At 39.5% G+C, this 13,641-nt stretch overlaps 1 protein-coding gene across 5 annotated transcripts in view; it reads left to right on the forward strand.

Annotated features, from left to right (window-relative positions):
* LOC136873775 (calpain-7) overlaps positions 1 to 13,641 on the forward strand; it is a 144,459-nt gene that overhangs the window by 118,975 nt on the left and 11,843 nt on the right. For all 5 annotated transcript variants that reach the window (XM_067146987.2, XM_067146988.2, XM_067146989.2 and 2 more), the window contains 2 exons: positions 3,931 to 4,139; positions 10,724 to 10,959. In XM_067146987.2, the coding sequence (XP_067003088.2) occupies positions 3,931 to 4,139; positions 10,724 to 10,959 (445 nt within the window). The remainder of the gene's footprint in view (positions 1 to 3,930; positions 4,140 to 10,723; positions 10,960 to 13,641) is intronic.

Raw genomic sequence — 13,641 nt, forward strand, 5'->3', positions numbered from 1 at the left:
AGTGCTCATTGAACTAGTTGGCTGCAATTCGGGACCAACAGGCTGGAGCATTGTCTTGCTGTAGGTGGATGTCGCCTGCAGGGTGTTGGAGGCGAACAGAGGAAAGGAGGTGAACATGATCTGCTAGCAGGTTCCTGTAACATTCGCCGGCGAGGGACATTGGCTGATGTGCCAGGGGTCCCATTTCATCCCGCATGAACATTCTCCACATGAGACTCCACCAGTCTGAACTATATCCAGCTCCCAAAAAGGCTTCATTGCCTCATGTGGTTGACAACGCAGTCATACCCAACCATCGGCATGTACCAACTGGTACCTCGACTCGTCTATCCAAGTGACCTTTCTCCTTGCTTCGAGCTTCCAATAGTGATGTTCCTTCGCCTTGTCAGTCGTGCCTTGTGACAGGTGTTGAGCAGAGGTACCCTAGTGAGATGCTTGCTTCTGTACCCCATCGTGAGGAGATTGTTCTGGATGATGTGGCTGCTCACACACCGTCATCCAACATTGAATTGATGAGTGATCTTCTTCACTATGACCCGTCTATCCGCTCTTACAATCTGAGCTGGCCTGCAACGACTTTTGTCATCAAAGCATCGTACACCACGACAGTTGACCCTGGCAGCAATAGTTTAGTCCGAATCCACTTTCTCACAGAATACTCTTGATACGGTGGCCCTTGGAAAGACCACTGCCTGCACGACTTCAGAGATGGACTGGCTCATGCGTCTGGTGCCGACCATATGGCCACGATCAAATGCGCTGCGGTCTCGTTTCTTATCCATCCTCTAGTCAGCTGTTATTCATACAGTACATGCGAGGTCTGACGTCATCGCTGTTACATGCCACGCTCTCCTATTACATTCGCCGAGCCAAGCTTAGCGCCATTTCCTAACTATGGCAGCTATTCCAAAGTTTTAGTTTTGTGCTTTTTAAATAATTATCATTAATGTAGAACTTAGTTAATTTGAATGTTTTTCATTCAATTTTGTGGATAATTCAAACTTTCTACCCAGGCCCTTGACATTCTTATACAACACATTGTCAAAAATGTGTGCTTAATTTGAATATTAAACTGTATAATTCAGATGAAAATGTCGTATTAGAACCATCATATTTTCAACAAATCATATTTAAGAATGATGGAATGCAGCCCAAATCGTGCTGGTGCTGGAATTGGAACTGTAGTTGTTGCAAAACTAAGAAATGGTTCTAGCTCTTGGCAGCCTGAGGATATAATCCTTAAGTATTCTAGGTAGCAAACTTTGTTTCAGTAACAGAGAATATCCGCTCATTAGAACTTAAAAAAACAAGATCTCCACATGGAGTTGACAACTTTCAGCGGATGAAATGAGACATTCTACTGGCTACTGAAGGTTTGAAAAGTGAAATATCCATCATAAATTGTTGATGGATTAAGCAACAACAGGCTAAAAGAATAATAATAATTTTGTGTGGCTATTTCTAGCTGAGTGCAGCCCTTGTAAGGCAGACCCTCAGATGAGGGTGGGTGGCATCAGCCATATTTAGGTAACTGCGTGTCATTGTGGTGAAGGATAGTGTTATGTGTGGTGTGTGAGTTGCAGGGATGTTGGAGCCAGCACGAACCAAGGACCCTCTGAACCGAAGGCCAGAACACTGACCGCTCAGCCAGCGAGTCGGACAACAGTCTATGTTACCAAGGGACAATAAAATGAAAGTGATTTCTGTTTCAGTCATTAAATAAACTCGGAATTTGCACTTATTGCACAAATAAATTCAAAGAAAAAAGTAAATGACCTGTTTTAAAACAAATTTTGAAGGATTAATAATGTTTGTGGTGTTTGAAGTATTTTTTTAATGATAAAATGCCATGTTCAGTTTATAATCTGTTATTGTTTTGCCATATTCTACTGTCATAGCAACTAGAGGAGCCACAGAAGAAATAGGGTTTGTTTTGAAAATTTCATTTAAATATGGTGTGTGATACTGATTTGAATTCTAATCCCTTCAGGTTTGAATTAACAAAGTTCTACTGTAATTATTATTTTGACAGCAGTCTACAGATTGTAGGGAAAGAGATGGCAGGGCGTTAGAGCTGGACAAATAAAATGATCACATAAAAAGGAAAGTACCTTGTATTTTCTTTTTTCTTTCTCTTTTCTTTTAACAAGAAACCATAAGTTAGTTGCAAATGGTGATCGGATCACACTTAACTATTGATAATTGTTTGAAGAACTTTATAACAAGACAACTGCTTTCAGAGCTTCTTTAATAACAAGAGAGAATTGAGCTCCCAGTTTCCAAAGCCTACAAGTGTTCACATACCAGAATAACTTGACAAAAATATAAATATAGTTTCTCCACCAAATCAGTACACTATATTATAATCTAAAAAGATTATTTATGGAATAAAAGTGAACATGTTTTGGCTCTGGGAGCCATCATCAGCCCACTAACACTAAAATAAGATTTGAAGCACATTAGAATATAGATGTATGAGAGGATTTTAACATAAATACATTTCACAAACTTTTTATCATTAAACTCCAATATTTTGTTTTGAATTGTCTCAAGTTGGATGGACGGACGAACGAAGGGGCCTAACATCTAAGGTCATCGGCCCCTAATTGTTTCAAGTATCAATACTGCATTCATGATCTTTCTTTCAAATGTATTTATGTTAAAATTGTTTCATGCATCCATATTCTAATGTGCTTTTAATTTTGTTTAAGTATTTGTGTGCTGATGATGGCTCCAAGAGCCAAAACATGTCCACTTTTGTTCCCTGAATAATTGTTTTTAGATTATAATATTGTTTATTGATTTGGTGGAGAAGCTATATTTAGGTATATTTTTGTCAAGTTATGTAGTCAATACAGACCAATATGAACATGATTACTTGTAATACCAGAATAAACTCTATGGAACACTCACTGCCCTTTTATTCTTCAGGGAAGCCAACAGTAATGCATACACGAATGAAAAGAATCCTCATATAATCAGGAGCTAAGCTCATGCTACAAATATAGATCAAGAATAAGTTAAATTCCAAAAAGATCCAAAAATGAAAATTTGGAAAAGAGGCCAACCCACAAAAGAGAAAGGAGATGCTGAAAATCACACAAACTTGTTAATGAAAGAAAGGAAAATTAACAACCGAAAAGGGAAAGTTGCAATTAAATTTTGAAAATCCTAGTCACAAGAAACAAAATTGAGAAAAGCAAAACGATGGTCTCCACTCATGCTTCCTCTTATTGCACCCATTAGTCCAGTTACCTTCACTGCTTGAAAAACTTGGAGAAATCTACATGACTCAAAGTAATTAAAGTTTCTAAAATCCCTACATTAAAACCGAAATAGCTATGGCACAGCCCTAAATTTTACATTCTGAGGGAATGCTGTTTTCTTCATGTTGCCGCTAGAATCTTCTAGAGTCTCATAGTTTAGGATGAAGAATCCTACCACACCTGTTGTCCCAGCACGCCAGCTGCCTTAAGCAAGGTGAGAACCTTGTCCAATGATCCAGTATTTTGCAAGCAACTGGCCCATCCTATTATGAATGCAGACTAGGCTATGTTTAGTAGAATAAAGTTCAGTAGGAGCAACCCTTAGAAGGACTAAAGCAGGAGAGTTGCAAACCCCTAACTATTACATTTTTTACTGAATGAAAGTAAATAAGAGTTCCAACATACTGTAGCTTCCTACGTGGCAACCTCAAACTGGAAATTGCTGTCTATACCATAGAGTTCAGCATATCCCCACATGATATCATTGTAGATAGATGTTTAAAGTGCTCCCTAATTCGAGGGAGAGGCCCCCTTTATACCACAGTTATTATTATTCTCTAATGATTTAATGGAAAACTCGATACAGTTCCATTTGTTTCTTTTCATGCTGTGTTGTGCTACTCTGTATCTGCTTTCTACCTAATTATTTGCGTTTTTCTTCCAGATGACCCTCCACCTTTCATTGATGGTGTTCGAATCAACAGCCCGCATTACCTGTGCAAGCTGATCATCAATGATCAGAGTGCTCGACGCTATACACTCGTTATCTCTCAGTATGAGAAGATGCACACCATCTTCTATACGCTCCGTGCCTATGCGACGTTCCCCTTCTCTCTCAAGAAGATTGGTAACCCATACACGCATGTAAAGGAGGTAAGTACTCATAGAAGGCAGTGGCCTGAATGACTCATTATTGGTATGAAGCTCCACTTTCAAGGTTGCTCAAAATATAACTCATCGTCGCCATAAGACCTATCTGTCGGTGCGACGTAAAACAAAATAGCAAAAAAAAATATATAACTCTTTTGGGAGCTCACCTCCAGCCTAGTGAGCTTATTCTCCCATCCTCTGTTATTATAACAAATTATTAGAGAAAGACCTCACTTAATTAGGATTGTCAAATCTACAAGATCGAAAGGAAATACAAAACATCATTCAAACACGGAGATTTGAGGAACAGGAAAGGAAACCCACACGATCGGCATGGTCGGAGGACCGGAGACATGCAGAGTCATTGAAGATGAAGAAGTACTGGGCAAAAAAGACGGCCGAAAAATGTTGATTCTGTGTGGTCCTAAATGACCCATTCACGAAGAAGACGACGACGATAACACCGCCTTATAAAAGCAGTCCTAGTAGGCAGTTTTGGAGATCACACACAGTTTCACCAGAGATTTCAGATCAATTTTCTCTGTTGACTGAAATTGTTGTAATTTTGGAGTAAATTTGGGCTTGAGGAATAGAAAAATGTCCACTGGACCCAGGTCTGGTGACCAGGGCAGACTAAAGAGCACAATTGTCCTCATTTCATTAAAAAATTTGCTAACCAATAGCAGTGCATGAGCTGGCGTGTTGTCATGATGATGGCTTCAAGAGTTTTTTCTGCACAAGTCTGGTCTTTTTCTCCTGACTTTCTCTCAAACATACCAAAACTTGGGGGTAATACCAGTGGTTCACCATTCACCAGGTAGGAATTCACAGGGCACAAATATTGATGTAAAAATAAAACTGTAAACAATGCTTTCACGTTTGACCTGATCTGCCACACTTTCTTGGTGTCAGCAAACATTTTCAACGCCCCTATATGTCCCTGTAAATGTATTCTCCAGTTTGAAGCAAAAGTGAACATCGATGCACTGGTCATAGTATTCAAGAGATTGCGATAATCATATTACTTACTCTATACCAGGCTTTTTCAAGCATTTTTGGTTCGTAGCACACAGTTTTGTCTTTTAGAATATTGTGGCACATCTAGCCTACTTAAAAGGATTTCAGATACTACTATTCCCTGTAGATCACAAACCCTCACCTTTTCCACTGCTTTTGATGTACAGTGAAACCTCGATTCTCCGTTTTTGGAGGGACCATTAAAATAAAGCGTACAACACGGGAAAACGGAAAATCTGAGAATGATTAAAAGCCATCAGCTATTTGGCTAAACATCACAAAAATGAGATATGTATAATTATAATCTTACAACACTCCTAAACCAAACCAAACCAAATCAAACTAAACTACAGCCCAAATGGGCCTTTGCCTGCCAAGCGACAGCTGCTCAGCTCGAAGGCCTGCAGATTACGAGCCGATGCATGGTCAGTGTGACGAATCCTCTCGGCCATTATTCTTGGCTCTGTAGACGGGGGTTGCCATGTCACAATTAGATAGCTCCTCAATTAAAGGTAATCACGCAGGCTGAATGGACCTGGTAACCCGCCCTTATATCCAGGTAAAAATGCCTGACCTAGCCGGGAATCAAACCTGGACCCTCCAGATGAGTGGCATGGAAGTTAGACCGCGAAACTGGCATCAAACATTAATTACCGGTACAAGAGTTCAAAATCTTGATACTTCTATTCAGTTTTACAGGGGAAACTTTGTCAGTTTCCCGTGAAAACTTCTTTCAGTTCAGCAACTTCTATTAGCCAAACTTTTCGAAAAATCTAATAACGCCAAGCCGAACGACAATTGACCACAAGTAGTTTTTAATTCTCTCATCTAATAAAATAAAGCACATTAGATACAAAAGCACCCAGCATGATCGCGAATCCCTTCTTTTCTTAATCTTCCATTGTAATTTGGTCTCTGTTCGTATTCAGTTTCTGGAAATCTTGTACTGCGTAAATTAGGCCTACATCGACTTTTAAAGGTTATGCTGAATTCGAGAACGATTTCGAAGGTAAGTATCGATGCTCAGAAGTTCTCGAATTCATTATATTCAATTCTGTCAGTCACTAATCCAATCAAATCGAAAAGAGAAAAAAATATCATCAAAACTTAAGAAATAACGGTTATTCGTGACCTTGGGCTCAGCTGGAAAGCGCGTTCGCTGCACAAGTCAGTACGAGTTGGAAATGATGATACAAACCATTTATTTTATACATGTGCTGTGCACAAATAAAACGACTGCTGTTTTTTACTTTTTACTCAAAAACGTAACATTCCCAGTCTTATATTAGGACCAAAACAGTAACAGGCAATTCCAAGACCTCCCATGGCTTTTTGTATGTAAGGTGCAACATCTGTTGTCTCGATAACATAATCGTATACGATAATATTAAAATACTAGATTTGTACAAGATTTGTGTTAAGAAGGAGCAGTTTCGATTCCTGCCTGAAAGCCGAGTTACTATACAGTGCCCTGAGGAAAGTGCCGAAAACCTGTTTGGCAATACAATCGAAAAAGTAAAAATATAAACATCTAACCCTAGACATAATGTGGACGTTTTATAAGTGCGAACATTTGACGAAACTCATTCCATCTTCAAGTAGAGCTGTCGAAATGCTCTGTATCTCCGTACGATTATTGTGGCCACTCTCTGCTTTATGATTTCCGAGATTCTCTAAACAGTACCACCCAAATTCGATGCTGAGATGGTCCCTTATGCAAGTTCACTGTGATCGCTTTTCTAGTACAGTACTTGCTCTAATTATCGCAGTGACGAGGCGTTAACGCCAAGATCCATAAATATGCCATAATTGTCCTTTCGTGAGACACAGTTCACTGAAAAATGCTTGATCGAGGATTTAGCGTTGATGGGACTGAAATTTCTGGACGGTTGATCCGGGAAATCATTTCTTCGAGGAACTGACAATGTGGGATTTTTACAACGTGATTTCATTACGATGCTCGCGGGACCACGTAATTTGAACGCATGATCCGAGAAAACGTAGGTTCCGGGAACGGATAATCGAGGTTCCACTGTAATACCAGCAGTTCACTGTTTGACACTCAGGTAGAAATTCATGCAATAGTAATGAAATTACTGATAGAACATTCTTAGTTTTCATTTTCTGTTACATCTGTACAGTTCTTGAAGGTTAAGAAATAACATTACTAAAATAATTAATACACATGTTTTTGTGTGTTCATATTTTTCCAGTGTGTTGTTATTATCATGGCACTACTAACTAGTGTGCCATGACACATCCTTTAAGAACTACTGCTATAGACACTCACAAAGTAAGAGTTGCTGAGTGATAACTAATCACTCCAGGTATTTTCTTATTTTATTCATCCTGAATTAGTGTCGACAGACTGAAGAACTTCGCTGTTACGGATAAGCTAAGTCGAAACTGAAAATCTATGGCTTTTTCTATAACAAATTTTAAAGTTGTGCGAGGAAAACTGTTGTATTAATCTACATATTAACTAACCTAACTAACCCCATGATACTACAGCCCTGAAGAGCCTTGGCATACCAAGCGACCGCTGCTCAGCCTGAAGGTCTGCAGATCACGAGGTGTTGTGTGGTCAGCACAACAAATCCTCTCGGCTTTCTAGACCGGGGATGCTATCTCACCGTCAGATAGCTCCTCAATTCTAATCACATAGGCTGAGTGGACCTCAAACAAGCCCTCAGATCCAGGTAAAAATCCCTGACCTGGCTGGGAATCGAACCTGGGGCCTCTGGATAAGAGGCAGGCACGCTACCCCTACACCACGGGACCGGCAATCTATATATTTAGAGTTTACTAAAAACAGTTTTGGCAAATCTGTTCATCCGTTCTACTGGACCGATTTGCTTCATTTTTGTTTTATTCTCTCTGGAATTACCTGCCGGTGAATCGTGAAACATTGATAGGTCTCAAAGTTCAGCCAATCATTAAATCAAATCACCAAAGGATCACTCCAGTCATTGCAGGCAAAGGCTTACTCAAACCTGCAATACATTCTGTACTTAGCAGGTTGCTAAGCGATTAACACTTTCATTAATATTCTGATATATTGTGTGAAATGAAATGGCGTATCGCTTTTAGTGCTGGAAGTGTTCAAGGACATGTTCGGCTCGCCAGGTGCAGGTCTTTTGATTTGACACACGTAGGCGACCTGCGCGTCATGAAATTAGGATGAAATAATGATGATGAAGACGACACATACACCCAGCCCCCATGCCAGCGAATTTAACCAATAATGGATAAAATTTTCAACCCTACCAGGAATCGAATCCGGGACCCCATGTGACCAAAGGCCAGCACGCTAACCATTTAGCCATTGAGCCCGACTTTCGATATATACGATTTTCATCCTTAGTAATGTCATTACATGCAGCCATGGTTGATTACTACCTCTCAAACCAGAGAATATTCACTTCCTCTGATCATGGAAGAATATTATTCTGTGGTATATAATCTTTGATTCTCTGATCTTCCCCAGCTTCTAAATACAGTGAAACCTTGGAATGCAAGTAACTTGGTCTACAAGTGTTTTGCAAGACGAGCAAACATTTTAAATAAATTGTAACTTGATAAGCGAGTGAGGTTCCGCAATACAAGCATCCCATGTGCCTACTTTTTCGCCTCCCCTGTTCATTTGCTGAATGGATGAACGAGGTCTTTGGTCCTGTAGTGAAGAAATACCTTTCAGAAAATAATCTGACTCTCAAAGTGTTGCTGGTTATGGACAACGCTCCTGCTCATCCTCCAGGTCTTGGGGCCTTGAGGACGACTTACTGGAGGAATTCAAGTTCGTTAAGGTTAACTTCCTTCTTCCCAACACTACTCCAGCCTATAAATCAGCAAGTCATTTTGAACTTCAAGAAGCTATACACAAAGCACTATTTCAGCAATGCTTCGAAGTGACCGAAGAAACAAACCTTACCCTCCAAGAGTTTGGAAGAAATCATTTCCCCTTTGTGAACTGCCTGAAGATCATCGATGAAGCCTGGGATGGAGTCACCAAGAGAACTCTCACTTCACCTTGGGGAAACCTGTGGCTTGACTGTGTTCTTGGACGTGACTTTGAGGGGATTGTTGGTGACAATGAGGCGCCGATTGTCGAAGAAATTGTGTCCTTAGGAAAGACTATGGGGCTGGAGGTGAATGACGTGGACGTGGAAGAACATAGCCAGGAACTGAACACAAACAAACTGATAGACCTGCATCGCAAACAAGAGGTTATGGAGATCTCATCCGGGGAAGAGGAGGAGGAAAAGTCAATGGAATCTCTCACTTCAACTGAGATTCGGGAGAAGTGCAAAATGTGGGAAACGGTGCAAAATTTTGTAGAAAAGCACCACCTGAATAAGGCTGTAGCAGTGCGAGCGATGAATCAGTTCAATGACAATGCAATGTCACATTTTTGTGAAATCCTCAAAAAGAGGCAAAATCAACAGTCATTGGACAGGTTCCTCGTTAAAGTTGCATGAAAAGAAAACAATTCCAGTGACCCAACAGATGGCAGTGATTTCGTTAGTGAAATTCGTGTTACACAGTAACTCTTCTCATGTCATCTCTTGTCTCCCTCACACCAGCAATGATTCTATTGTAAGGAAAAGTGTACTTTAATTTGTTTTACGTTATATTTTGTTTTAGAAATGGTATGCGAATAAATATTTTTGTGTTGTGGACGAATCATCCGCGTTTCAGTTGTTTCTTATGGGAAAACTTGCTTTGATATACGAGCACTTTGGATTACAAGCATGTTGCCAGAACGAATTATGCTCGGAATCCAAGGTTCCATTGTATACTTGACAGATAGAACTTTCGTAATAACTTACATGCTGTTAATAGAAAACATCAACAGGTGGGAAGGTATCAAGTTGACTAGCCTTCTGTATGACCGTTACCAGTAATAGAGCGCAGGGTCAACCTCGTGAAAAGTGGGGGTCTACTTACCTGAACCAATATTCGGTTACAGCTGTATGTTGCACTATCTCCGACAAGATCGTTTGAAAATGTTAAGATCTATGCCAAAATGGTCGAAGAACAGAAAATACTGTATGAAAAGAAGTGTTATAAACTACATTTTGTACCGGCATTAAATGTTCATAAAACTTTTGGAAAGGGCAGGCAAAACAATATAACTATGACAGTCGTATCACGACAATTTATCTGACTTATTTAAAACGAATGCTGCGAAGTAGCACGGGCCCACTAGTATTTTATTTATTTGAAGAATATGTGTGCAGTCTGTGGACTTAATCTGCAGACCACACTTTGGAAACCACTACCAAGGAAGATTTATTTCCAGACATAACATTTTTAAAACAAAGCAAATGAATAGAGGAATGGTTATCCTATGTCCGGCATAAGCATCTCCTCCATTTTCCAGTAAAGGTATGAGAAATCGAGTCTTCAGTTAAGTTGGACACGGTCTGACATTGGACCTTACAGGGTTAAGTAGTAGTAGTTGTCGTTGTTGTTGTTGTTGTTCAGTATTTCGTGTGCATACATGTATGTCAGTGTATGTGTGTATGAGGAGTTGGCCTTATCTAGATGCATATCATGTGGTGTTTCAGGTGTCTGACGGACAGTGGAAGGGAGTGACGGCTGGAGGATGTGGCAATCATCCTGCAACCTACCCTAACAATCCACGATACCAGATTACTCTCGAGTCATCCCACAATAACAATGCTATTTTGCTGGAACTGAGAGCACCCAAGCAATATCAGATTGGGCTCGACATATTGTGCGTGGTGGCGAGTGATCCGAATGCGCCATCTGCCTTCAAGAGGAAGAGCTCGGGCCCATTCAGGTAGTGTTTGGTGATTACTAGTCTTGTAACGGAAGAGGTTGGTTGACTGCAGCTGCTTAGTTAGCATGTCTGTCATATCCTGTAGATTTATATGCTTGGGGTTCTGGATGACCTTCCCTCAGCTAAACCAAGATCTCCCTATCTTCTTACACTGCTGTCTTCAAATAGAGAGGCTCCTTCTTCATCAGTCCCAATTCTTACGTAATGCACCTCTACCTTAAAAGACAGTACACATTACATGAGGCGCACTGATGCCAGATCTACTGCAAATACAAAGTCGTGCAAGGCCAGGCACATGTGACTAAACTCTTATATAAGCGTACTTTTATTGAAAAACATCAACATTTCTGTTATATTTGTTTGTTACATGTAATACACGACGTGCTCCCTAACAGTACACATTCGACCAGTCAACAGGATTATATTACTGAATGTCCAACAACAAAACTACAAAGAGGGAGCATCTGCACCTACTCAATATCTTTTAACGAGATTAGTACCAAGAAAACTAATGATACACCATAATATTTTCATGTTCATTATTCAACATTCTTAATCATATGAACTTAAAAGAAAAACAACATACATAGTTGAATATTCTAGAATGCTTGGTACAAACATATCTGTGAATGTACAAAATTAATATAATTCCAAAACGTACCACAAGAATCATGTGAACATTTTTTCGTATTTTAATGTATTATTTGATAAATTTTATTACATCCATATCATAGAATGTTCCAGAATGTTTAGTATAAACATACCAATGAATGTATAGAACGATTCACCAATATGGACTGAACTTCAAAGTGTACTTCAAGAACGCCATAAACATTTTACTTGTTGAAATTGTATTTCACCAAATTATCTACTACTCACAAACAGTACCGGTACACTAGAAATTTATGTAACACATACATGTCATAGAATTTTGATGCTTGTTTTTAAACCAGAAGATACATCATATCATTGTATATTTTATATATTGTATATTTTAATCTTATCACTCACATCATGTGACATTCTTCATTAGATTTAGTAATGTTTTTAAAATTATTTTAAGTTAACTTTAGATCTTATGACCAGCTGAAGATGACCTCTGTGAAGGTCGAAACCGGTACTGCTTAGTAACAAGATATAATAAAGTATTGATTAGGTGGACAGTACCCATTCTTTGTGATTATAGATTACAGCAGTCGACGGGTATTACTAATCGACTCCAACATCGCCTTCGAATTTTGACGAGAGAGCTCGCATATGCACATAGTGAGAAAACTATACCGTACCGAAGATGATTGACCGCATTTCGTGGCAAACGTTTCAGCTTTCTTATTCAAACAGCGTCACCTACCCTAACTTAACCGTACTATACGTATGATGAAAACACACTTCAAGGGCCAGTCGAGAAATTATAACCTTCTCGCTATAAATTTACATGATAATAGCCTTTCCGTAATTAGCCTTTCCGTAATTTAACCAGACGCGAGAAAATACAAACTAACCTCTGAAATCTATTATGCACTCTGCCATATCTCGAGGTTATCCCATTCTTAATTGCAGTATTTAGCATCACCGAGCTCGATAGCTGCAGTCGCTTAAGTGCAGCCATTATCCAGTATTCGGGAGATAGTAGGTTCGAACCCCACTGTCAGCAGCCCTGAAGATGGTTTTCCGTGGTTTCCCATTTTCACACCAGGCAAATGCTGGGGCTGTACCTTAATTAAGGCCACGGCCGCTTCCTTCCCAGTCCTAGCCCATTCCTGTCCCATCGTCGCCATAAGACGTGTGTTGGTGCAACGTAAAGCCAATAGCAAAAAAAGAAAAAGGTATTTATCATCAACATTAAGCGATCGTTTAGTCAGCCTTTATTTTTAATGAGTTAACAACAGTTATCGGACATGTTATTTACGCATTTATTACGAAAATGTCCTCTTTCATTTCGAATTTTTTTTCCGGAACAACAGTCGACGGGTATTACTAATCGACCCTGACATCGAATGTCGGCGAGAAAACTCACCTGTGAAAATAGCGAGGAAACGATACCGAAGGTAATCGATTGCATGCAACATAATCGTTGGGGTGCATAAATATTGGTAACGGGAAAAATTGCGCGCACGTAAGCGCTCGTAATAACGGATGTGTCAGTGATAGGACTTTCACTGTAACCAAAGAATAATACACGCTTTAATATAGGAAATCCGAAGGGACAGCAAAAAATTGGCGTTATAATGGGGTTCTCGCTATATGCCGTACTCGCTATAGCGGACTTCTACTGTAGTATTTAATTTTTTTAAATATTGCTTTCTTACATAAAATTTATTGTCCAGGGAAAGAGTATTTTATATAAACATCAGGCAATCCAAAAAATTGTTTTATCTGTTGGTATTGGTATTTTATCTTCATGTGATAACTTACCTGCAAAAATATATTGATAATTTCCAGTACATACATACATACATACATATCCCACGTTGTTCCATCTTAAGCTATGAATCGGTGAACGAGGCTTCTCCACCAGTTCTGGTCTCTGAACTTCTCTCCTTCTTCGATGCTTTCCAAAGTATATCGTTGCTGTTCAGTGTCAGTCTTCACCATGTCCTTGTACCTGAGTCTTGGTCACCCTCTTGGTCTTTTGTCTTCAAGTTTTAGATCATACATTTGTTTCGGTAATCTGTTATCTTC

This window comes from Anabrus simplex, chromosome 5 (genome assembly GCF_040414725.1).
Source record: "Anabrus simplex isolate iqAnaSimp1 chromosome 5, ASM4041472v1, whole genome shotgun sequence".
NCBI lineage: Eukaryota > Metazoa > Arthropoda > Insecta > Orthoptera > Tettigoniidae > Anabrus > Anabrus simplex.